General features: G+C 36.8%; 1 protein-coding gene across 1 annotated transcript; it reads right to left on the reverse strand.

Annotated features, from left to right (window-relative positions):
* Nucleotides 1-27,539, reverse strand: FMO5 (flavin containing dimethylaniline monoxygenase 5). The gene is made up of 9 exons (XM_079140362.1): nt 27,284-27,539; nt 26,893-27,070; nt 21,572-21,760; nt 19,491-19,653; nt 18,078-18,220; nt 14,232-14,431; nt 10,968-11,320; nt 2,881-2,953; nt 1-952 (listed from the first exon to the last, which is right to left on the reverse strand). The coding sequence occupies exons 2-9, from the start codon at nt 27,025-27,027 to the stop codon at nt 607-609; spliced, it is 1,602 nt and encodes a 533-aa protein (XP_078996488.1). The 5' UTR covers nt 27,028-27,070; nt 27,284-27,539; the 3' UTR covers nt 1-606.
* Nucleotides 27,540-27,946: the final 407 nt, after the last annotated feature.

A 27,946-nucleotide genomic window follows, 5' to 3' on the forward strand; every position in this document is an offset into this window, starting at 1 on the left:
GAAAGTTGAAACTAATTTCTTTATTAAGAAAATAAAGACATGTTGCTTAGGGAGAGGAGCAAAAATGACCATTTATCAGGTACATTAGTAAATAGTAAGTAAAACAAAATGTCTTATCATAGAAAACTATTTTAAGATCATTATTTCTCTTATCTCTCAGAAAACATATATTTAGTTGTAATATTAAAAACAAACAAAAATTGAGCTTTTAATAGAAAATCAAATCCTATCAGAAGAATTACATGGAGTCAGCCATTTTTTAGAGATGCTGATTTAGGGTCCCCACCATAATATTTGATAATTAACATACCACATGTCTCCTAAGGATGTAATATAAAAATGACTAAAGGAGTTCCTGAACTCACAGTCTAGGACTTATTAGAAGGAAAAAGTGACAGATTACAAGAGTAAGGGAGGATGAATCAACACAAATGAAAACCCAGGATTTCATTATAGAAAAAAGCAGAAAGAGGATCAATGCTTCTGAAAGAGAAATAAAAGTAATCTGGGAAATATGAAGCTGAGAGTTGTTCCATCTTGTTAGGTTTGGAAGCCATCTCTAGATTGAGCTTCCCAGTGAAAGCCAGGGCATTGACGATAGGACATCTAAAAATAAGCCATAAACACTGCAAAGAAAATAACAGCTAGCATAAACCTGCCTATTGTCTTTGTTGAAGCTATGGAATTACTCTTTTCAATTACTCTTGTCTTCATTGGCTTCCTGATACGATCATCTGTGGTTAAGATGGTTTTTCGAGCCCCATCCCACTTTCCAGGGCCCTGTAGACGAAACTGGACTGGAGTGCAGGGTCCCAAAAATAACTGTAATGCTAGCTTGGGGTCAGTGAAGGCCAGAGACAGTAGATTAGGCCTGACTCCCACCAAATCAGCAATCTCTTCCATGCTATCAATGTAGTCTCCCTGAATGGTATGGCGTTGGCTCTCCACGTACCTAAAAGTAGAGAAGATAGAAGCCATGGCCTATCAACAAGGCAATCAATTAGATGATCAATCAATCAGTGATTTCTGAGTGCTGTATTGATTTTATATTGGACTATGAGCTGTAATAAATAGTGAAAAAAAGATGATATTTATCACCATCCTTAAAGATCTTACAAATCTAGTAAGAGATAAGATAGGCATACATGTAACAGGACACAAGGGTTTTGCTAAATATTGTGGGTTTGACTGCTAAATAGAAATGTAAAAACAGGGCACTTAAAAGAGGGTTATAATAGGCCCTTGAAGGATTGAAAGATATAGATAAGATGAGAACAAAGAAAAGTATTAAAAATCAGGAAACAGCAGCAAAGTGAAAGAATAAAGCAGGAATGGGGCAAAGAATATTTGTGGTCATTGCCTAAATTAGTAGAAAACAAGAATGGACAGCATTCCAGATTCAGAAGACTCTGATGAGAAAGAGGAGAAACTCACCACAAAAATGCTCAAACATGGTATTCTCAATTATTTTATGAGGGCAGTGGTGGTAGGGTGGTGGGTGTCCACAGATCAGGGCTTCCCAGGGAAAATGTTAACTTGGAATCCTGAAATTCCAAGGGAATTTCAAGGGAGAGAGGGTGACTTATCCTACAAAAGGAAGTGGCCCTCCAGGTGGAACCAGATGGAATGATAATACCAAATGCAAATTTGGAGAGCTAAAAAAGACTTTTTAGTGGGAAAATGTGGTTAACAGTAAAATATATGGAAGAAGTGTGAGACTTTCACTTGCTACTTTCTATAATGAAAAGAAAGAACAACAGAACACAAAGGAAATAAGAGGAAAGTCAAATTAAGCTGATTGAGGGATCCAAAAACGAGGACAGGAAAAAATGATTAGAAAATAAATTTTAGATAGAATTCTTGAGATGGAATTCAAAGGAACTGATAGATGGTCAAGTATTACTTTATCAAAATGGTGCTGGAGATGAAATAGGAAAGAATTTGAGAGCTTTCCTTTCTGGAGATGGTATTAACTCAGGTGTTTGTGTGTGCATTTATTTGTCTTATAGTTGTAGGTCAAGAGCTGGAGTTTTCATGAAAGTTTCACAAAAGGATTCATTAGTTCCAGCTTTGCAGGATTGTTATGAGGATTAAATAAGCTCCATGTACATGAAATGTTGAATGTAACTGTCAACCCTTAATAAAGTTCAAATTATATCCTTGGGGACTGCTTATATCAGAAGGTGGTAGGACAAGAATAAGTCAAAGGAAAGAGAGCAAAAAAGTCCAAATAAAAAAGTGTAGTGCCAGAAAAGAAGGTAAAGAAAACACTCCAAGGGAAAACGTTTAAAAATGCCAAGCTCAGTAGTGAGAGATTGGAACCTGGTCATGGATGACCTTCAAGGGAACAATGTCAGGAGTAAGGAGGCAAGTTTAAAATACAGGGACTTGGGGGAGCAAAGGGAGAGGCCTGAGAGCATAGGATGTAGAAACTTTAGATGTTTTGGCAATGAAAGAGGGGAAGAAAATAGGAGAGCACCTGGTAAGGATAAGAAGATTAAATAAAAAATAACTTTCTCTTCCTCCAAGATAGGGGAGTTTTGCTAGTATATTCAGTTGCAGAAAAACCACCATTTGGGGGCCTTCACCAATTTCCACTTTGTCCGAATAAAAACAACCCTGGGATTGAGCTCAAGTTCAGACTTCCGAATCATTGTGTTCACCAAAGCACTAAGCAGCCAGCTGATGTTATTACCTTACCAAATCACATGGACTTTTCATGCTCTAAGCCACTGTAACAACTATTGTTACAAACTATTGTTCCCTTTTTAATCAGAATTCTCAAATTAACAAGAGGAATCTGAAATGTAGTAAAATATTGTTCATATTAAGAAATAAGTAGAAAAAGTTACCATACATCATCCTGGGAGAATTTCTTACCTTTTTGCCATTTCCTCTTGAGTTTTATTTATATCTGCCATCATTTCACTTTGTGAGGGCAATTTCTTTAGCCCTAAAGAAAAACAATGATCCTATTAACAATTACTGTGTTATGGGGAATTCAAAGAAATATAGGATAATTTTCTGTACTCAAAGGGATTACAGTTTGCTTGAATACTTGATCCTGCCACCATCAAAATATAATAAGTGGAGTATACCTAATTGGAAAAACAGAAATCTGAAATGTTCCAAACACCAATACTCTTTGAACACTGACAAGATGCCACAAGTAGAAAATTCAGCACATGACCTCGTGATAGCGCACAGTCAAAAAACAGGCACACTAAAACTATTGTATAAAATTACCTTATGGGTATGTTGTGTAAGGTACATATGAAAAATAAGTGAATTTCATTTTTAGACTTGGTTTCCATCTCCAAGATAGGCCATTATGTATATGCAAATATTTAAAACTCTGAAAATACATGAAGTTCAAAACACCCCTGGTCCTAAGCATTTTGGATAAAGAATATTCAACTGTATCAATATGTGCAGCTTACTCTATTCTGCTTTGTCTTAACATGTTTACTGTACTCTGTCTTCCAACAAATATCTGCCTCCTCCCTAACATAGTCTTTGAATTGGTAAATGAAATATGGACACATGGAAATGACAAATGGTCTTAAAAGCACATGAAAAATGAGATACAAGGTCAAAAGGCAAGTTGGATGTGGTGACGCAACCTGCAATCCCAGCACTTGGGAGGCTGAAGTTGGAGGATAATTTGAGTCCAGGGATTCAATCAACCTAAGCAATGTAATAAAATCCCATCTCAAAATAGGGAGGGGACTGGAGAAATGCACCTACACAGGTATCTTAATAACAAAGGTATTTTATACAATGGAGAATAAAGGAAGTAAACATAAACTCTGAATCACATTTTATGCTAAAGTCCTATGGAAGATAAGCCTCAACTTCTAACCTTTTTTATTAGATAAGAGTTTGTGTGTGGGGGGATAAGGCCAAGGGTAACTCATAATACCCAATCTTGACAAATAAATTAAAGCATTAATGTACAAACAGTTCCTGTACTAGGATCTAACCCCAAGGACATGGCTAGACAAAGGCAGAATCACATTTAAGTCCATATATATGACTCTAGCTCAAACAATTAGCCTGTTGCCCAGATACACAGCCTTATGACCAGATATGAAGGCACTATGCCATGTAGAAAATTTAAGCCACAATCCTAAAGTGTTACTCTATAAAATTCTGGAATGTAGAATTTTAGAATGGGAATATGTCTTACTCAGTCCGATCCTTCTTTCTACAGTATAATATCAAGTGATCATCTCATTCCTCCTTAAAAGTCTCTGGTCTTGGAGATCTCACTACCTTCTAAGGAGATGATATAATTGACCACTGTAGTTGCTGGAACATTATTTTTTTTACTGACCCCCAAATCTACTTCTATTCTACTTGCATCATTGGAACTAGCTCTTCCTTCTGGAGCCATAGAATTGAATTTTAACACCTGACATGTCTTAAAATATGTGAAAAACACCTGTCATAACTACTTTAAGTCTTCTCATTATCAGGCTAACCAGCACAGGTTCCTTATGTAACAGGTTTCATGTTCTCTGCCATTCTAGTTGCCCTTCTCTGGGCACACTCCAGTAACTATCCTGATATGCTCCTCCTGAAACACAGAAGTCAGAAATTCAGTACTCAGAGCTTACTGTGTTTTTTGATGTGTTTTCTCATTTTAGCTACAGAAATTATTACTTATAAATTAATAAGGAAGCATGGGAATGTTTCCTTTGAAATTAATCACAGGTCTTTTAGGATGCTCAAGAAGTACATTTTAAGAGCTTATTTCCAATTACATCTTATAGGGTATTCATAGAGGTGATATCAAGAAAGTTCTTGGCTGCCACGCAAGAAGTTTGCATTGAATGTAGGTTATAGAGAACCACAGAAGGATTTTAACTGGGAGAGAACTCACATCAGATTTTCAACTTAGAATACATGTTAGAGGGAGTAAATACATGCAAGTAAATCTTGCATTTATTAGCTTGAAACTTATGGAGGAGGAGGGGGGTGGAGATCTATTTCTTGGTGGTGAAAGGCAGTCAGTTCATAAACAACAATAACAAAAATCTGTTAAGATTTGATGGACAAAGATATTTACAACATTCTGTGGTGCAGTTCTCTTTGAATTCATTAATTTTCAGTATTACCCTTGTTTAGACACATATTGTATCATATTTCTTATCTCCCTCCAAATCTTGCTCCAAATCTTGTATTCCTAGTTTACATTAATGGTCACAGCACCTGGGCAGATTCTTTTCTCTCTTATCCCCAACATGTATTCTGCCACCAAATCCTTTTAAAGGTACCTATGAAGTTTCATTCAAGTTTGTCTCCTCCTATTCATTTAGATTGCCATTACCTTGGTTTGAAGGCTTTATGAGGTCTTACTTGGACTGACCTTCCCATTTTACTCCCTCTAACATGTATTCTAAATTGCAAATCTGATTTGAGTTCTCCTCTCCCAGTTAAAATCCTTCAGTGGTTCTCTGTAGTGTACATTAAAAAAAAAGAAACAAAAAAAAAAAAACTTCTTGCATGGCAGCCAAGAACTTTCTTGATATCACCTCTATGAACACCCCGGCTTCATTTTCCTTAATTCCTATAACATTATTTCCCAACATTCTCAATTACTTATAATACCCAGAACTCATTTTACTGTCATTCTCCCCTAACTTTACATAAACATTGGTGATTTTCCCACTCATATGTCAATATTTCCTTTTTCTTTTAGTATATAGCCATGGGAGAATTGGGTACTTGTTGCCCACTGTTCCCACAGTAGCTCCTCTACATTGTTACTAAACCATCTGCTTAGGATGGAATGAATGAACACATTAAATGTTTGTTTCTTGTCTGTCTTCCTTCCATGACTCTGAGTTCCATGAAAATAGGTATTTTATGTTTTTCTGTTTTTTTAGCACCTAGGAGATCATACATACTAAGAGATCAGTAAATGTTTGCTGAACAATGTTGTTAAAGAACAGTGAGGAATTGAAGTTTATTTTCCCAGGGTCCCAGGACAATGTGGGAATGAAGAGAGGCTAAATTAAGTTCTATGGTAATGGACCTTTCAAAGTCTACTCTCAGGAGTAAGGCATGTTGTATTTGTGTAATCCTGACTTTCTGAAATCCTGACTTGCCCTGCACATTTTGGTATAATGTTACAAGAGAAAAGAGACATGGCTGCCATACTGGCCTTCCAGACCAGTTCAGCCTTTTAACATGACAAGAAATTGGCCAAGGCACTTGATAAACTGAGATCTTCTAAAGTTTCTACTACAGAATTCAAAACTTCATTTGCTTGAAGGCCATACTGTATTCATTTGAAGTGACATTTATTAGATATCTCCTATGTGCTAGGTATTGGTCTAGCCTTGGAATAGAAAGGTAAATAAACATGATTATAAAGAGCTTTCAATATACTAATAAAGGAGGGAGGACATATGCATAGGTTTGTCCTGTATAAACAGAAAGTAAAGGGAGGGCATACTAAGAAGAGAACATCAGAAACTAAAGTTCTGGGTACAAGGATATCTGCTATATTGTTGCTTAGTGCATAAGTCATCCAGTGCTTCTAAAAAACTTGAGGTGTGGTAAAGACTAGTGAAAGATGAACCTGAAAAAGTAGGTTATACCAATCTGTGGCGGAACCTAAATGTCACCCTATGACATTACACCTTCTGGTAATACAAAGAATTGGTATAACTTGATATGGTTTTCAAGAAGGAAAAAGTTGCTAAATCAAAGAACGCTTGTGAGACCAGCAAAACAGGCAAAGAACAAATTGATTTCATTCATGGCAAGAATGAAATCTTGCCATGTTCAGTGTTCTAGAAAAGGGTGGAATATTTTCCTTGACAAGAGGGCAATAATACCAGGGAATGAAGGAAGAAGGAAAATGGGACTTTTTTTTTTTTTTTTTGGGTGCTGGGGATCGAACCCAGGGCCTTGTACTTACAAGGCAAGCACTCTACCAACTGAGCTATCTCCCCAGCCCCGGAAAATGGGACTTGATAGAAGGAAGACAGACCAAAGAAGAGGACAGACTGAGCTGGGCAGGCTTGAAAGACTAGGAAAAACTAGGTCAAAGATGAACTAGTGAAGATAAAATTCAGAGATGAGAAAGAAGATTTTGGTAGGTGTTGGGGGCTGTGCCATGTTGGCGGCGCCCGGACGGCGCCTGATCACATCGGCAGCGAGGAGGTTAATTGACATAAGCACACTCAGGTGATTTATCGTCCACGCACACAGTGTATGCGCATGTGTTCTCAAGCAGTCCTAATTGTGCCTGCTCGGACATCTAGCGTCTGGCCTAATCTTTGGGTAAGAGGCGTGGCCCTGCTCTCCGCCTCCTGGAGGTGATATAAGCTTAGGTGGAGCGAGACAGAAAAACACAGAGCAGTAGCTAGTAGAAGGACACACATGGCAGCAGCTAGTAGGGACACACTCAGCAGCAGCCAGAAGAAAGGAAGCAGAAACAGCAGCGAGTAGGGGCAGTGGCGGAAGGCAGATCGCAGAACGGAGAACTGAGACACATCACTAGGGCACCTTGGGTAGATGCACCCTTGGTTTACAGGATGCAGGACGCACCAGTAGGAAGCAGCAGACCTTAAGTGAGGTGTAGCAGGTCTCTCTTCCTCTAAGCTCTAAGCAAAGCCTGTCCTTCTCTCAAAGTCTCTCTTAAGCAAAGTCTCTCTCTCTCCTCTCAAAGCAAGTAAACCTCATTTCCTCTACCCTCTACAAACAAACAAGCAAGAAAGCAGTGCACTAAAGAGAAAGATAGAAGTGGCTCAGTTTCCAGTCCACCACCCATAGGACCCATGCAAGTTGTTGCTGCAAGCGGTGACAAATATCCATGGATTTTGTACCGCAAAGAGCCAGCAACAGGTAGGTAGACAGGTAAGCCATGGCTAGAATAAAAAACTCAGGGTTCCCGTTGGAAGTTTGGTAAAGTCATAGGGATTCTTCTGAAGATTTCTTTTTTGCAAAAGCTGGAAGAATGTGTGCTAGGCTTCTGCTACCATAAGAAGCTGAAATTTTTGTACATTTCCCTTCAGATCACCTACTCTCATACCCATAATGCAGATTCTTTCAAATATTCATGTTTCTAATTCCTCTTAGCAAGTTACTTGGGCCTGGAATAAGAGTCCCATTTGCTTCAAGCATACTAAGATGCTCTGGCCTATGTTAATGAAACCTTCTCCCTTACTTAATTGATCTAATTAAAATATCCACTTAATATGACTAGAATTAAGCCAACCATGGGTTACTTGCATTTGGTGGTCCAGTGCTCTTAAATAGTACATGACCAACTGCATAGACTGTAAGGAATTAAGAAATGGCAGTCATTTGGAAAGATGTTTTTTACCTATTAACTATATACTACTATATTTTTCCCTCTGCCATCATAAAGATCTTACTAGTAAACAGTAAGCTATAATTCCAATGAAAATACTGAATAGTTTTAATTAAATACTAGTAATGATAGCAAATTTTATTATAATAATTATAGGATCAAAGAATTTCTTCTTTAGAAAGAAACTTCAAAGTCATCTGGCTTCTCTCTATTCTGAGGCTTAACTCTCCTCCATTCACCCTTGTTCAAATGGCTATCTAGCCATGTGACATTCTTTTGCTATTATGTTTGGATTTCTCACAATTTCAGAGGCAGACCAAGAAAAGGTCTTGTTGACCTAGGCATTAAACCAAAAACCCTGCTCCTACCAGAAGAAAAAATAGGCCCAACTCTATCATGTCAGCTCAGGAACCGACATTCTCCATAAGACTACTAAAGCAGAAGAAGTAAAATCAAGAATCAATAAATGGGATGGCATCAAAGTAAAAAGCTTCTTCACAGCAAAGGAAACAATCAAAGGAACTTTCAGAATGGTAGAAAATCTTTACCATCTACACCTCAGAGCATTAATCTCCAGGATGTACAAAGAACTCAAAAAACTTAATACCAAAAATCCCAAATAATTCAATCAATAAATGGGCAAAGGAACCGAACAGGCACCTCACAGAAGAAAAGGTAAAAAAAATATGAAAAATGCTCAACATCTCTAGTAATGAGAGAAATGCAAATTAAAACTATACTGAGAGTTCATCTCAGAAGTATATCAAGAATACAAGCATCCTGTTGGCAAGGATGTAGAGGAAAATGTATACTCATACATTGCTGGTGGACTGCAAACTGGTGAAACCATTCTGGAAAGCAGTATGGCGATTCCTCAGAAAACTTGGAATGGAACCACCATTTGACCCAGTTATCCCACTCTTAGGTTTACACACAAAGGACTTAAAATCAGCATACTACAGTGACACAGCCACATCAATGTTTACAGCACTCAATACATGATAGCAAAGCTATGGAACCAACCTAGGTGCCCTTCAACAGATAAACAGATAAAGAAAATGTGGTATATATGCACAATGGAATATTGCTCAGCCATAAAGAAGAATGAAATTATGTCATTTGCCAGTAAATAGATGGAACTGGAGAATATCATGCTAAGTGAAATAAACCAGGACTAGGGTTGTGGCTCAGTGGTAGAGCACTTGCCTAGCATGTGTGAGGTCCTGGGTTCCATCTTCAACACCATATTAAAAAAAAATGAATAATATAATGGTATTATGTCCATCTACACCAAAAAAAATTTTTTTAAAAATAACCAGTCCCAAGAAATAAAAGGCCAAAGTACTCTCTGATATGTGGATATTAACAAATAACAGGGGAGGGTAGGGAGGAAAAGTATGGAAGTTCATTGGATTAGACAAAGGGGAATGAAGGGAAAGGAGGAGGGATGAGAATTGGAAAGTCAGTAGAATGAATTAGACATAACATTCCTATGCTTATATATGAATACGAGACCAGCGTAACTCCACATCATGTTCAACCACAAGAATGGGATCCAAATTGAAATGGGTTGCACTCCATGTATGTATAATATGTCAAAATACACCTTACTGTCCTGTATATCTAAAAACAACAAATTTAAAAAAACCTTTATATGGACAAAAAAAGGTCTTGTCTTTTTTATTTTTTAATGTTAAGCTGATATTATGCAACCCTCAAGATTTCACTCCTTGGTTCTAGTTTGACTCTCTGTCCTAGTAAGTAGGTCTGATTCTTGTCCCATGGGTTATCCCTTCAAATATTTGGAGGGAACTCTCAGATCTCCCCCAGATCTTAACTTCTTTAGCCTAAACTTCTCCAGCAAATTCATCTGTATGTCAAATGATATGTTTTCACATTCTGTAAATCATTCTTATCTCTCCTTATTCAATGAATCCCAGTTTCACTTTTATAATGTTTTCAGGTGATAGTCTGACCAGTGTAGAGAACAATTATGTGTTCTGGGACATAATAATTTTTTGTTGATGCTAGATTCAATCATGCCTTTTAGAAGCCTTATCCTCTGCTGACTCATATTGAGACTACTATCCCAAACCTCAAAGTTTTTTTCTAGTACTCCTAGTCAAAACTGAAAGAAGAGATGTAAAGGGGGGTGTAAGGATTTGAAAGTTGAATATTCTACATTCTGGACTAGTCTCCTACCAGGTGTTAACTTGCTGTCTGAAATTAAGTCACACCATTTCTATATTTGACATGCTCTATAATGAAAGATGACATTCTTTTACTTCACAAATATATGCCAGTTGTCTAAAATTTAGATGAGTGGAATCATCTGGGGAACAATTTTATCAAAAATCTTATGCCTGCCCCACCCAGATGTACTGAATAAGCATCACCAGGGATGAGATCAAAGCATCTCTTAAGTTAGGAAAATATCCCAGGTGATTCTAATATATGTTTATAGTTATAAATTACTACTTTAGATTCACTTAAAAATAAATGTTCTAGTACTAACTTTATGCCCGATATTATGCAGCCCTCAAGATTTCAGACATACATACTGCTATTTAAAAGCAAGTACATAAACACAATTAAACATCATCAAGTAATTAAGTAGTCAATTTGTATTGTCACTTACCTTTAAATACTTGAGTGGCCCAGCGTCCTTGGAGCTCTGCAATGGGCATAATGGCTCCTAAGGGTTGAATCAAACCTATGATAGCAAGAGTTGGCTTTTCTAGGTTAGGGGGGAAGACTTTTTTATATAGGGATATCTTGTTTTTGACCACTTGGACAGAATCTTCAAGAAAAGGAAAGGCAAAGCTATAGCCTGTGGCAAAGATAACAGCATCAATGTCATCCTCTCTGGAGCCATCCTCAAATATGGCAGCTGTCTCTGTGAATTCCTTCACATTTCCTTTCACCTTCACCAAGCCAGAAATTATGCGATTTGGCAGCTCATCATTTACTGTTGGATGCTGGCTCAGAGCTCTACGAGCGCCAATGAAGAGGAGAAATGAGAGTGACCAAGAGAGAGGGAAAGAAGGGGAAAGAGAGAAATAAATCATGTAAGTAAAGTTTTGCTTTGGTGAAAGTGGTTAAACAATATGTCAATGGTTTCCCCTCAGTCTACCCATGAAATTTGGAAAAGTTCTACTTTATACCAGTTTTACTTTACATCAGCTTTTCAGGGCAAAAGCTGAACCCTAGAAGTCACTCAAAAGGGAAGGTACTGGAGAAGTGAAGGAAGAAGAGTTTTATTTGAGGAGTGCATATGTGGTTTCTTAAGTATTAGTAACACTCTGTGGTATCATAAGATATAGGCCAATAGTTTCTGTCCACATATCATAAAATCTAGCAGAATTTGACTGTTACTATTCTGTTCAGTTCCATTTCTAATTCCAAAGGCCCAAGAGGTAGATTTAGATTTTCATGTTCCAAACTGTGTAATAAATTACATCCACATAGCAATTTAGAATTTAAATTACATTTCCATGCATTAACTTGACAGTCACATAAACTCTGTGAAGGAGATAGGATAGGTGTCATTATCTAGGTTGTATAGATGTGGAAACCGAAGTCAAGAGAAGTGAAGTGACTTGACCAATGTTATACAGCCTGATATTTTAAAATTTCTATTAAAATAGCTTTCTATAAACTCTGTTGGGCTACTTCGGACCTGTTAAGTAGTGTTTTCTAGAGACAGCATGGAATAAGGATATCAAAATAAGTAGGTCAGGTTTCCAGTATCTTGGGTCTTTTAAAAAAAGTCTTAATTGAGTTTTAAAACAGTCTTAATTTCTGAATTTTAAGTCAGTAGGCTCTGAGAGTCCTCATCCCCATTATCTTCCTGGCCTAGCCTCAGGAATATTATGTTTCGCAACTATACCTGATTTGTTGAATTTAATTTGCTTAGATTGTAACCTTTAGGAAGATTCTTTTCTGCATTCCAACCTCATGATTTCATCTTTCTCTCTAAACTTATTCCCTTTCACTAGCAGTACCTCCATTCACATAGTTGGCCAAGTCACAAAACTATCTCATATCTGCTCACCAAGTCTATACTTTTATCTCTTAAAAAGGAATAGTTTTATTCCAGAATAGTTTTATTTACTCCCTATTTCCCCGGAACTACTACGGTTGTCTTTAGGGCTCCCTTCCTATCTGCCTTCTATACCATTTGCCTTGGAATAGAAAGCCAAATAAACATGATTTTAGGATCCTCAATTTAGAAAAGAAAATAAAAAGCTAGAAAGAATATTATTGGGTCAGGTGCAGTGGTCATTCTAAAATACTTTTATTACAGATTTATTATTATGTCACTCACTTGCTTAAATTCTAGGCAAGTGTTCTGCCACTGAGCTAAATCCCCAACCCCCCAAACTTTGTATTTAGCAGAGCACACAAAAAGTTTCTTACCTGATAGACCTAGAGATATATTCAACTACTCTTCTACCTTTGCCATATAGTCTAGATATATCAGACTATGTGCAGGTCTCAAGGTATAATGTGCCTTTTGCTATTCTAAGATATTATAATTAGAATGCTACATGCTGACACTATTTGCCTACCTCTTATTATTCCATAATACCTCAATTTGTTTTGCAACTACAAAAGATATTCATGCTTAAATAACTAAATGAAAAAGTTGTTGGGAAACACAGCATCCAAGTATCATCTCACTAATTAATTTCAAATTGCTAAGGAAATTTAGCAAGGCCCTAAGCAACTTAGCGAGACCCTATCTCAAAAGATAAAAAGGGCTGGGGATGTAACTCAGTGGTAAAGTGACTCTGGGTTCAATCCCTAGTACCCAAAGAAAAAACAAAAAGAATATTATTGGGACATCTGTGGAAATTTGAATATGCTAACATAATGTATTTTATCAATGTTAAATTTCCCAAATGTGATAATTGTATTATGGCATATAGGGGAGTGCCCTTTTTCTTCAGTATATATTAATGATTTTGACTTACTTTAAAAAAAATGTACTTAAGTACGTATGTATGCTACATATTGTTTGGATCTACATAGCTTCTATAAGGGAAAAGAGAAAAAGCAAATATAGCCATATTTTATAGGTGAATCTAGATAAAAGATATGTGGATATTCAATGTATTTATTATTGAACTGCTTTTCTATAGATCTGAACATTTTCAAAAATAAGAAGTCAGACAGAAAAATATCATTTAAAGTCAGTATATAGAAATGCTTTCACAATGTTCCTCCTGGTTGTATGAGAACCTCATTCTTTATACTCTGCATCCTATGCATTTCTTTGTCATATCCTGTTATCTGTCTTCTCATTTATACATTTAAGGTAGATCCATTCTGAAATCTTCCATTTGTTACTCATGTTTTCCTTGGGCAAATTACTTAGTTTCTCTAAGTTTCAATTTTTTTAATCTGTAAAATGGACATAAAAAGGGTACAGGACCCCCAGGGCCATTTGTGAGGGTTAAATGAGATAATACATATAACTCATCACTGTGCTTGTCTTTAAAAAGTCTTCAAAAAAGGTAAGATATTATTTGTATTATCATGTCTTTTTTCTCTGCATTTCATGCCCAATATAAAGCCTTGCTCACAACAGGTGCCCCATATTTGTTGACTGACTGAATGATGCACTGCCCTGTACTACCTTTTGTTGTTGTTGGGCACAATATAAAAAGAACTGATACCTGACAGAATAAGAAAATGGTTAATGCCAATGAGAGTGAGTGACAGAAATCCTTTAGACCAGCAGATCTTGGTCTTCTGTGGTTGATAAGATATAAACTGAATTTCAGATTCTCTGGGTTTTCTTAATGTATGGGTAGAGATAGCTCTGTTAGCCTGTGTGAACAATCCTTGTTCTTGTATCTTAGCCATTACCAACTCCATTCCCATCCTGAGAACATACCTGTGTTTTGGCTTCAGGCCAAACATTTCATGATCAAATCTTTGATTCATATTTTTTTCCAAAAATGTATTTGTTAATGCTTGGCCACATATCTTTGATATAAGATGTTTAAGTCGAGAAAAGTGTACCACATCAAAAGGATATCCATGGTCCCCTACACGATTCAGGATCCAAGCTCCTCTTCTGGTGCTGAGGAATACCTAAGGCATGGGAAATATTGTTTACTTTTATCATACTGGCTCACAATCTGAAAGCACTCCCACTTTACTCGCCATGATCCACCACTATGTTTCTGTTTAAAGCTAAAGTGCTTGAAAAGTTCTCCTCTTTTAAATTCTCCTCAGCCCATTCATTTTTAAGATCCAGATCAAGTTGGCTTCCTCCATGAGAATACCACTGACCTTTCAGGCTGATAATTCTCTCTCCATCCTCTGAACTTCACTGGCACTTACCACCTATAGGACTCATTAAAAATCATGGAATAGGCCAGGCTCTGTGGGGCATGCCTATAATCTCAGCAGCTCCAGAGGCTGAGGCTGGAGGATCACAAGTTCAAAATCAGCCTCAGCAACTTAGCGAGGCCCTAAGCAACTCAGTGAGACCCTGTCACTAAATAAAATATAAAAAGGGCTGGGGAAGTGGCTCAGTGGGTAAGTGCCCTGTGTTCAATCCCCAATAACCACACCCCCTAAAAAAAATCGTGGAATGGTAAAACTGAAAACTGGAGATATTTAATCCAAAACTCCCAGTCTTTTTGTCATTGACATTGCTTGCAATAATAAGAACTGTTATTTATCATTTATATTATATGAAACTTTGATGCTCTTAACCTGTTTCTCTAATTTTCTCCACAGTGGGAGAAATAGCCTGAACATCTTTTAGTCTCCCCAGCACATCATCATTACTTTTATTTACTGAGACTTGTGACCTGTAATTCTCTGTACTGAGTCCTTTGTATTCTTTTTTCTTTTTTGAGGTGCTGGGGATGAAACCCAGGGCTGAATGCATACTTGGCAAAGGTATTAGCCCTGAACTACATCCTTAGTCCCTTTTTATAATTTTTATTTTACTTTGATATAAGGTTTCTCTAAGTTGTTCAGGCTGGCTTCAAATTTGCAACCCGCCTGCCTTAGCCTCCTGAGTAGCTGAAATTACAGCTGCCTAACCGTTTTACATTGTTACACAACAATCCCTTGAGGAAGCCAGTATTATCCTCATTTTATGGAGGAGGTGCATGGAGAATATGAAAAATTTGCCTGAGATCATATAGCTATTAAGAGGCAAACTGAATTGTCAACCCATGTCTGACTGATGCTAAATCCTGAGCTTAAGAAATGTTCTATTATTTTTTAATTTTTTTTAGATTTTGATAGACCTTTATTTTATTCATTTATTTATATGTGATGCTGAGAATCGAACCCAGTGCCTCATACATGCTAGGCAAGGGTTCTACCACTGAGCCACAACCTCAGACCCCTGCAATGATTATTGAATGGGAAAAAATTAAGATTGCTAGTAGAACTACAGGAAATTGTTCAGTGCTTCTTTGTTCTTTCTTGGCTAGAAGTACATGTTCAGAACTTATTAAGGTTGATATTCAATTACCTGGCAGAAGTATCAGAACATTTTCAACTTTACACAACCCTGTGGAGGAGGTGGTTTCTGGAGTGGTAAGGTAGATAAGTACATTGTTTCCTAGTCTTTTGTCTAAGCTCTCATGTAAAAAGATGCCTGTCTACAAAGGTATAATTCTTTACTTCACACATATATCCTGACAGAGAGTAACTTTAAGCACTATCATATTTAAGTGCTTTTACATGTCACAGTTGAAAGACCCTGCATGGTCTCAGGATTCAAATGATTTAGGGTAAGGCTAATGCTTAAAGCCTTAATTAAAAGGTTCCCTATTTATTAAATAGTTACAATAATACATATATCACAAGACTGTTGTGATAATTTTTATAAAAACTGTGGCATACAGTAAACACTGAATAAATGCTTAATGGCTGTCATACTTATTTCAGCTTTCCACCAACACTTTGTTTTAAGCCTCCTGAGTAGCTGAAATTACAGGTATGAGACATTGCCTAACCATTTCACATTGTCAACACAACAATCTCTTGAGAAAGCCACAACTATCCTCATTTTATGGATGAAGGGCATGGATAAGGTGAAAAATTTATAAATTTTACCTTAAAAATTATACCTTATAAAGATGATATTTATAAATTCAGATTTATAAGAAAAACATAAGGAAAATTGTTAAATCAATATAATCTTGTATGAAATTAACCTGATGAGAAAGGGATGCTTTCACAAAATCATTATACCAGAAGGATCATACCAAAACTTCCTTATGCACTGAAATTTACAAATCCACTTAAAATTTTTTGATTTGCAAATAACTTCTCTTTAATACAATTTAATATGTAAAGCAAAAAGCTAGAACTCAGCAATTAAATTTCTTGAGCTTGCATTACTGTTGTGATGGCAATGCCCCTGCTATGCAGATGTAATTTTGCTATGTGTCTTCCCAGGGCTTTCTCATCAACATGGCTGCCTTATCTCCACACTCTGAATATTTTGTTCCCGGGAAATTTTAATTCCACAGTGCAGGTAAGGTCCAGCTCCCTTAGAAATGACCACTCCACAAGCCAAGATATGAAAGAAGACTCCTGCATGGAACCCTACTATCTACACTGTACATCCTTCTACTGTACCAACCTCATGTCTTTTTTATTCTTTATTGTTAATATAATAACTTCCTAATAAATGTTTGTGGAATTAATTCATGGAATAACATATGCTGTCACTTATATATTGATAGATGAAAATAGTACTGAGAAGTTATTGGAACTTAATTGCTGGGTAAGGGACATTTAACAAAATTTCGTCATTAAGCTTCTGTTTTAAAAAATAATATGAAGCATATTTATAGAGAAGTACAGCATAATTAAAATTACTGAAGAACAAGTATGCATTTACCTATTTCTAATAAAGTTATGATTCAATGAAGACAACAAAATATAATAATGACATGCCTTTTTCTAGGAGTTTATAGTGAAGACACTTTCTTCAAAGCTCTATATCTATGGTACAGAAACCAAAACAAAACAAACCAAGGACATAGAAGTTGCTTTGGAGTGAATGTCATTCTGTGCTAACTAACTGTATGCAAAGGCTGGCACAAGCTGTTCACATATGCTGATATCCATATTGTTTTTGGAAAGATTAGATTGCTTCTTTTTTTCCATTTGAGAGGCAAAAAGGAAATTCACCCACCATCCTGTTAATTAAAAGTTTTTAATAACCAAAGTGTGCCTTCCTTTATATGAGAACATGGCATTTCTTCTGGCCAATGGACAATCCACACTCTCAATATTGCATTTGCATAACCTCTTCCAGCAAATACCTGGTCTTCAACAAAGCCAGGGAGAGGCTAACTAGGATTCTTTAAAAAAAAAAAAATTGTAGTTGTAGATGGACAGTATGCCTTTGTTTTATTTGTTTATTTTTATGTGGTGCTAAGGATGGAACCCAGTGCCTACACGTGCCAGGCCAGCCCTTTGTCACTGAACTACAGCCCCAGCCCTAACTGGGATTCTGAGTGTAGCCTGAAGCAGTGAACTTATTCCTTAGTATTAAGCCAACTGAATAATGCAACTCTAACCAGTAACCATGCCCCTTCATTTAGCATCAATCATGATGCCAATCGAGGCAATGAAACCAAGCCCCATATTTGCCACTGGTACTGATGGGCAAAGTGTAGCCATCCATACTCTGTTGGGTCTACCTCCTTGATAAGACTAAAGATAGAATGAGGCAAAGTAAATCATTGACTCAAACCTGCTTGGCTGTGTGGCTAATCTCTACAGCCAGATCTCCTCCAGAATTCCCAATGCCAATTATAATGACTCTTTTTCCAGCCAACGCCTCTGGGTTTTTATAGTCTCGACTATGGAAGTACTGTCCTTTGAACTTCTCAATTCCTGCAAGAGAACAGAAAATAATTTTGGGATGATAGTTTATATGATGGATATCATTTATAAAATCATTCTTTTGTAGAATTTAAAGTTGAAGCACATATTCTCCACATGGTCTCCCTTTATTCAGCTATTCTTGTCTTTCTGAATACTTTTGCTTATTTTTTTTATTCCACAGCCTCAGAATAGTAACTTGTGATTCCTTTTTTGTAAGTAGTTTGTATTTTGGATTTGTAGACTCACAGATCCAAACTGCCTCAGAAAACTGCCAATCTCTTGTCTTTTCATTCCCTTAAATACATACTCCCATTTCAATTAGAGTATATATGTTTCTGTATACTCTAGGATATACATAAAGTGCATTTTTTAAAAAAAGAAAGTTCAGGCCCCAAACTGAAACTAAATTATTCGAGCTTTCACTCAACCCTTAGAAACTCAATATTTGTTTCCTCAATTACTGAAAAATTCCACATCTGAACCAATGCTGAGTAAGAGTTCCACAGTCTTCCTTTCTGATCCTTAAGAAGACCAAAGTCATTGTGAAACTAAATACAATCATGTGCCACTTGTCAGAAATACATACATTTTGAAAAATTTGCTGTAAGTTGGTTTCATTATTGTGAAAACATCACAGAAGTACTTACATAAGCGTAGATTGTTTAGACCAGTCACTCGATGTGGCCTCCTGATGCATTCAAGACCCACAATAAACATTAGACATGTGAGGCTAGTTGGTGTAACATAGCAGACTGTTTTACAGTAAACGTTTCTATAAGTAGAAGGAGTATATTCTACACTAAATGTAGTACAGTAACTACATAAACCAGTAACATGGTTGTTTATTATTATGTACCACACACATAATTGTGTGAGCTGTAATTTTATACAACTGACAGTGCAGACGAGTTCGTACATCAGCATCATCATGATATTATAATGGCTATGATACTACTCAGCCAACAGGAATTTTTCAGTCCCCATTATAATCTTATGGGATCACCACTCTGTATGTATTCCAGCCTTGACTGAAATGGCACTATGTGGTGGCATGATTGTTCACAGACCTCCAAACTCTAAAATTACCATTGCCCAAATGGCAATAATACAAATTATCCCATTTTCAAGGGAACATGCACAATTAATAAGACTTATTTCACCCCAAGTGAAATAAGACTTATTTCACCCCAAGGTAAAAATCACTCAGACCACAACCTTCTATTCCTCAGGGTCAAAAGCATGGCTTAAGGGTCAACCTCCTTCCTGGTAGGTCACTCACCTGGAAAGCTTTCCAGGGGCAAGTGAGCATTAGTGTGATGACCAGTGCAAACCATGACTCCATCAAAGACATTAACCTCCTTTTTCCCTTCACACTCAGTGACCACCTCCCATTGGCCTGAAGTAGGGAAATCAGGCCTCTTCTTCACACTGCACACAGTGGTCTGAAAGAAAAGTGACATACACAGGGGACTGTAACCATATCCAGTACAGTGTATTGTCTTCCCTGACATGACTTTTCCTGCAAAATGTTACACAAAAGGTTGATACCACAGGTACCATCACATCATTAGGGTCCTTGCAAGAATATTTGATTTTCATACTCCATAAAGAACAGTTTTGTTTGAGGCTGTGGTCCAAATGAGAAGACTTCTATAAAGCAGATAACGTAAAATGGAGTTGACAGACTTATGTACTCTCCTGTGCTTCTAGACAAGTAGGATTTGCTAGGATTTTTAGTCTCTGCCTTAAGGCATTGTACCACCCGAATAAATCCTGGATTTCTCCTGTACTTCTGTGACACTCTGTGCCCTAACCACCTATTCCTCCACTAACCCCAGACATCCCCAGACTCTCTGATGTCTTCTGACACCCAAGTCCTCTTCTCTCTGGCTAACCTCAAACGTGTGACTATGAGGCTCCCTTTCATATTAGAGCAGGAAAATATCTCAGTGGCTCTTATTTTTGTAAAGGAATCTCTCTTTGTCTTCTACATATGCCCACTTTACAAGTAAATAAAGAAAGAGGCTGTGAGATAGGGAAATCAGTGGTACAATTTTTAGTTTTTCAAAAATAAGCAATAAGTATGGGTTACTCTGCCAGCCTAAGGAAACATCAAGAATGCATTCCAATGTGCTTCTAGGGCCTTGGCTATGATGTCTTGGTTGACTAATAGAGACACTGTCTAAGCCTTAACCATCCTGTACTATTTATAGTTCCTGTCATGTGTTTTTACACAAGCTGGTGCTTCTACTTGGATCATCCTTTTATTCCTTCTTCATTTGGTAGACTCCTTTCTACTCAAGACTCAGCTTGGACATTATCTTCTCTAAAAATCTTTCCTGGAACTTGATTCCTCTTCCCTGATGGATTAAACATCCCTCTTCTGAGCTGCAATGTATAGATCTCTATGGCACTTATCACTTGGTTTATTACTTATATGTATAATAATAATTTTCTTCATTTTTCTGTGTCTTTAAACACAGTTACTTATTTTTTTTTTTTTTGTCTTTGCATCATCACTGCTTAGTACAGTAACAAACTTGTTCAAGAACTGTCACTTAAACAAGTCAGAGATGCACCACTGGTCTGTAAATGACTGGCTTTGGAAATTGTCACCAGGTAGTACCATTTTATTATTGTTGCTAAACAGAAAAAGGTGGAAGGTTTGGGCTTTAAGCCAGGTGATATATCTGTTTATGTCCATGATTATAAATTATGGGAAAATCACAGCAGAATTTAGAGAAGGAAGGAACCAAAATACATACAGTACAATCATCTTCTTTTACAAAAAAAGAAAATTATGATAAATTCAAGTTGAGAAACTAACTCGTCTCAGGTTACAAGTTAATTAGCGGTAAGAACAAGGGCCAGAATTCAGGGTTTTGTTTCCTAATTCAGTGTTCTACTCTCTCCACCAGATTTTAAGTTCTTTGCTTCCTCAGTAGCTTCCCAGTCACTAAGTACTTCACCAGGTTGTTTTGGTGATCACATAAAATAATATATTGGAAAGTGCCTCAGAAAGTATAAAAGAATAAATAAATAGTGGAAAAGTTGTGTAACCAGAAAGCTTTAAAGCTTTAAAGTTCCCATACCTATTCATTCCCTTCAGCTCCTTTATTATAAGCAGAGAGTGTGAAATGAAGACAATGCAAATACTGGTGGCAGGTATCGTTCTGTATCTTCAGCCAAAATATATGAGAGACTTTCCCAGGGGTATTTTAGAGAGAGAACAAAGAGTGGAGTCTATGTACTTGAGCATATCAAGCTAATATTTACACATAAGTTCTGGTTAATAAAGCCACATTATTCACTTACTTGATGAAGAATTTCACACACAAAGACACCCACAAAACTGCCTACCTTGAACTGGATATACTTTAAAAGGTTGAAGTTTTTGGCATACATCCTGAAATACTCGAGGACCTGGGAATTGTGCATGAAGTTAGGATAATGATCTGGGATGGGGTAGTCACTGAAGCACATCATCTCTTTAGAAGTATTGATGATCACTGATTTGTAAATACTGGCTCTCCCTTCTTCAGGATTTTCCTGCAGTAAATTAGAAGCATTCATGGCAACTTGAGAACTAATTTCATGATTTACAAATAGCCAGTGAACAGTTGAAAAATTTCCTGAAATACATGCCAATTCAAACAAATGACACACATACATGACCTCCACACATCTCCCAGTACTTGTGCCTCTGTGTAGTTCCTTCCCCTTGAATCTCAGTATCTTTATGACTTGCTTTTGACCAACAGTATATAGTTGAAATGGCACTGAATGACTTTCAGTACGAAGTCATAAGTAGTCTTGCAGCTTCCACCTGGGTGTCTTAGAAGGCTCACTTTGGTGGAAGCCAGCAGCCACGTAAGAAGTTAGCTTTTATAGCTGTGACCCAAATACCTGAGAAGGAGAAAGAATTCTTTCGACTCATGGATTCAGAGGTTTCAGCTCCACTGCTTTTGGCTTCAGGCAAGGCAGAACATCATGGTGGTAGGGTATGGCAGAGGAAAGCTTCTCAGCTCATGGTAGCCAGAAAGCAGGGGTTGACGGAAGAGGCCCAGGACAAGATATAGTCCTCAAGGGTAACCCCCCGAACCCGTGATCTGCTTTTCCAACCATGTCCCACCTGCCTACAGTATCTACCACTGCTTAGTAATCCATTCAGCCGTCAATGAATTAATCCAGTGATGATGTCAGAGCCCTAATGAATGAATCACTTTCCAAAAGACCCACCTCTGGACAATGCTGCATTGGATACCAAGACTTGAACACCTGGGCTTTTGGGGGATATTCTAAATCTTTACTATGAAAACTCCAACTACCTTGAGTACCTTGAGTAACACAATACTGTTAGGAAGCCCAACTTAGGCACATGGAAGAAAATATCTAGGGTAGAGAAATATTCAAATAGCACCCAGAAATTCTAGCTATCCCACCTAAAGTTCTAAACATGTGAACAAAGTAGTCACATCAAATTCAGTCTTAGCACTCATCAGATGGCAATCACAAAAAATTCCAAGTGAGAACTTCCCAGTTGAATGAATAAGTCTCAAGAATTTTCATATATATTGAGACATTGCTCTCAAGAAAATGTACTAAGTCTCTTTCCAGTATAAGTTGTTATTCACTCCATTTTTACTATTGCTGGGTAACAGTCATTTAAATGAGTAAAAATGGGTTAGATCAAAACATACTAGGGAGAGTATAAGTTAGTACAATGTTTTCTGAGTAATGTTGCAATGTATATAAAAGTCCTTGAAATTTACATAGCCTTTTAAAGAAATATTCAGACTTGCAAACAAAGATTATTGTTAAAGGATGTTAGTGTCAGCGTTATTCATAAAATAAAAAGGAAACAAGTTAAATGCTTAAGAAAAAATAACTGAAATTTGAGAACCACTGCTCTAGATCCTTGCTATCCAAAGTATGGTCTGTGGACCAGCACAAAGGGCACCACTATGGACATTGTTAAAAATGCAGAATTTTAGGCCCCTCCCTAGACTTACTGAATCAGAACTAACATATTAACAAAATCCTCAACTGATTCAGATGCACATGAAAACTGAGAAGCACTGCTTCAGATGACATTAATCCCTAATTCAGTGTCTTCTTTTCTACAACAAACTTTTTGTTTCCTCAAAAATTTCCAATTAATTACTTCATGGGGTTAAGGTGGTAATCCAATAAAATAATGCAATATTGTCACTGAAATGTCACAAACCACAGGTTTTCAAATCTATTATATTTAAATTTTTTTGATTATAGAAAATTACCTTAAACCAATTTGGACCCTCTCCTTCCTTTTTATTACAGAAATGAATAAATATTAGGAGAGTGGGTATTACAAAACATTAAATATCCACAAAACAGAGTGTTGGATTTGTCCACATTCAGGTTTATTTTCCTCCCAATTCTTATTAAAGAATTATCTAGTCTAGGAATCCAAAATTGACCATACTTATTTGTCTGCCCCATAATTATTTCTTTTTGACTTCTAATAAGGTTTTCAGGAGTCTTCTTTCAAGTCTTTTCTTATTTATCTTATCTATTTCAACCAAAGTATTCATTTAAGGTGTGGCTGTGACTATATTTCTGCCCTAATTAAAATTTTAGCTATTCACATTTTCTATATTACCTAGCAGAGAGCTTTATTGGGACTCCAAATCAACACAACCAGAATCTCATAAATAGGCTGACATTATTTTTTGTTAATGTTTCCCCAGTGATTAATTCTTCAATATATAGCAAAACTGGACAACTATACCCTTGTGTTTTTCAATCCATTTATTGTCTTATTCTCTTTTTTGCCATTTTTTTGAGAAAGGAGGAGTTACGAAATTTATGGGTTTTTAAAAAAACATATTTCATTAATGGGTGCTTATTAGTTAATTTTCTGATTAAACAGTAACAGTAACATTTTATATTATACTGTGCCCACATGGCATCTATTTGTCTGTCTATACTTTAAAACTTTACTATGTGAAGTAGTTATCTGATCATCAGCATAAATATCACTTAGGGCTTGTCAGAAATGGAGAATTTTGGTACACCCATAATTAATTCATGAGAATCTCCAGTAACTTATGTGTACATTAAAGTTTGAAAAGCACAGTTTAGCATGTTTTAATAATTTTTAGATATGCAGTTTGACTAAAAAAAATCAAAGATTATTTTGTAGCATGGAGTACTTATTAAATCCTTAGCATTTTGAAAGAAATTTATTAACTTTTCGAGTTATTGCATTCATAAGGTAACATCAAAGTAAACTGATACATCAAAGTAAACTGTAATATATCATATTACAACCTACTTTCTACCATCAATCTTACTTAATGTTAATGAAGAGATCAAGAATTGACTGAAATTAATGTCTTGAGAGCTCATATGATTATTATTAGAAAGTTTTCAGCTGTACAAGGAGGAGACAATACTAGTTTGGTAGGTAGACATGATCAAAAAATAGAAATGGTGGTGTCTGACAAAACAATTGTTTGGCAGATAGAAAAATGAAATAGGAATCAGGATAGGAAAGTACAAGTGGTACTACCTGAGAAGAAAATAAAAATATCCTGGATCCCAGGAACCTGTCACAATAAAAGAGAAAACAGAAGCCCTGAATTCCCAGTGTTCTTATTGGACACCAAGCAGTGGAGGTGGAATTTCAAAGTGCTTAGACCAATTATACATATAAAACCTCTAACAAATTATAAAAAAAGTTTTGGGAGATGGAAGGACAACTAGACTCCAAATAATGAGCATGAGACTGATAGAGAAGTATGTCTCAGGAAAAAGTTCTCAAAGTAACTACCAGCAGCATGAAAAATATGTTTAGTTCATTAAAGGATGTTTATAATGCCTTAGTCTCCACAGCTATGTAACTGTGAGAAATGTGAAAAGGAGGGTCTATAGTGCCATAACATTCTTAGCAGCCACTCAGGACAGTTTCCTTCTCAGGAATCCACTTATTAAACATAAATATATTGGGTAGGAACTATATGCCAGGCATCATTCTTGGTTCTAGAATATAATAGTCAACCATATAGGTATGTCTGTGATAAGAAAAGTCAGAGAAGTCAGAGCATTATGATGAAAGTTTATTTTTTTCATGGAAGCAGTTCATAAGGTGTTGAAATTTTGCCCAGAGGATAATAAAAAGGAAATCCTCATGCTGTATATTCAGCAGATTATAACTTCAAATCCCTTTAGAGTTTAAAAACCACAAAACTGATAATCAGGCAGGATAATGGCTACCCTCCCAACCTCATCCCTGCCTCAATCGATTTCACTGCTGTTCAGTAATTGCCAAACCTGGCTAGGATGCTTAAGGAGACTCAAAATGTGGGGGTCCCACTCTAGGCCTGAATAATAACTGACTTGTAGCCATATGTGGAGCTGGCACTTTTATAAGAGATTGATATAATTATTCATTCACTTACTCCCTATGATCACTGTACAAAGGGGTATTACTATTATCCCTTCCTAAAGATTAAAAAAAAAAGTGGGCAGAGAGGTTTAATGATTTGCCCAAGGCCATATTTCTTGTAAATGACAGACAGTCTTTGAATCTAAAACAGTGCCCTTAACCTCTACAATAGGATGTGACTGGATTTCAAGAATTTTCTGTTACTAAAAACAAATTAACAGGGTTTTCAGCCCACATCTAAGACTGATTATGATAAAGGTATAGGGATTTGCTAAGGGGATTCATTTTAGATCTGAATAAGACTATAGTCAGAATTAGTTCCCAAAACAGAGCCAAGATACAATACATCTGTTCAACTAAGAAATGTCATAAGGCCACTTTTAAGTAGCTGGCCAATACTGTGTTAGTTTTTATGATGTGCAATATACCTGTGGCACCTCAATTCCATTCACTGGTTCAGAAAATGAGTTTTTATAAGTAAACCAATTTAGAGATCAATGAAGGTAACTGATACTTTTTGGTACTAAATAAGCATATAATTTAAATTGATGATATTTTCAATGGTTACTAACAAGTTGCAGACTTGGATGTGCATATTAAAACAATTTAACTTTAAAACTGAGTATGTGTAAGGACAAGATAACCCATTTGCAGGTGCCCTCTGCCCTCTTCTGGAAGACAAAGGACTTTGAACTTCTCAAAGCAAGAAGTTTACAGCAAACAATACTGTAAATAAAGTTTTATACTTTATTCAAGGACTAGAACTGTTAGAAAAATACCTGGACTTTTTTAATAGAAAAAGTAATGTTGAAGATTGGGGAGGGGGGTATTCCTGGAAGGAGTTGGTTATCAGGTAATTCTAGCTCATTTACCTTTAAGACATATCAGAAGTAATCACTCTACATTTTCTAATCCCTGTGTGCTTTCTAAAGTTTGTTCTATTACTCAACCTCCCTGCCTCACCACCTTGTTTCCCTCTTCTGAAAAACAGCAAAACTAACAAAATGAAAATGTTGTCTGTGGTTTTTATAGACAGTAGAAACGGAAAAAAAGGTATATCTACAATGCATTTTGGAGCCAACAAAGGGAAAGAGAAACCCTCATAAAATGTGGGGTGGGGGGACGTTAAGAAGTCAACAGGCAGAATTCTATCGGGTTTAGTCACTTTCAAGCTCTCATTACCTAACACGAGATAAAATGTTGCATGGAGCTACAGGGAGGTCTTCAAGTATTAAGGGACAAGGAGATTTACCTGATACCTCCAAAGCCCCCCAATGTCATCAGTCCTTTCAAAGCAAACAGGTTCCAAGTCTTCATCCAGGCAGCACTTAACAGAAGAGAGCCCACAGACTCCACTCCCAATCACAGCAATTCTTTTCTTGGTCATGGTCTCCAGAGATCTTCACTTGGCTATGGCAATGTCACTTGTCCTAAAGAAAGAATGACAAGAGACAGAAAGCACAAATCTGTCAACAGTTTTTAAGGAAGACAGTTGCCATGACACTCAAATAAATGCTGTAACAAGAGGTGACTTTGGGGAACCAGATTCGGTTGCCCTCTTCAGAATGAATCTCCTGCAAAGGATAGGGCAGCCCTGTTGCCTGCAAGACCCAGAGCTGAGAAGCTCCATAGTGTTATCTTACTCTGTATCCAGAAGCACCTGGCTGATCCTTCAGCTGCGATCTGGAAGTTACTCTGATTTTCTGCTGTAATAAAAGGAATATAAACTACGGAAGTACAAACAGCAGCAACAGCAACAGCCGATGGGGAGGCACTGTTCTGCCCCACCTCCTTTCAGCCAACACCCCGCTCACTCATTGGCAGCAATTCTCCCTCTGAACTGGAAGAAAACGTGGAGTGAATCTGCTTTGGGCAGAAAACAAAAACAAAAACAAAAAATCATCTACAACTTCTGCAGTTTTCATCTGCTGTTATAGGCAGTGCCTTTTTACTCCCTCTGGAGACAGAATGGTCCTCTAATCTCTTTTGCTCCCCTACTGTGGGCATCCACTTTTAACTTCCTGCTTTTCCCTTAAAGTGACAAACTCCTATTAAAACAAAACTGTCAACAACTCCCAAGCAAGCTTGATAGAAATGCCAAAATACAGAACACCCTCCTTGCAGGGGATCTGTTCAAACAGGTGATCCTACCCCCTTCTCTCCCTCCTCCCCACCTCATGGACTGAATCTTCAGATCTACACTACTGGTAGAATTTACTTTAAAATCCCCATGCATGTTTTAAACTACTTTTAGATGAACTATAGCTGGCTTCATCTCAACTGCTTTTAAACATGGTTAAAAATAG

Source organism: Sciurus vulgaris (genome assembly GCF_902686455.1).
Source record: "Sciurus vulgaris genome assembly, chromosome: 1".
Lineage (NCBI taxonomy): Eukaryota > Metazoa > Chordata > Mammalia > Rodentia > Sciuridae > Sciurus > Sciurus vulgaris.

Excerpts from the sequence above, each read along its gene's own strand:
- FMO5 (XM_079140362.1), bottom strand. The coding sequence starts at position 27,027 with ATGACCAAGAAAAGAATTGCTGTGATTGGGAGTGGAGTCTGTGGGCTC. Across the intron at positions 21,761-26,892 it reads GGGGGCTTTGGAGGTATCAG|GAAAATCCTGAAGAAGGGAG; the intron begins GTAAATCTCCTT and ends AATTTACTGCAG. Across the intron at positions 14,432-18,077 it reads TTAGCCACACAGCCAAGCAG|GTATTCCTCAGCACCAGAAG; the intron begins GTTTGAGTCAAT and ends CCCATGCCTTAG.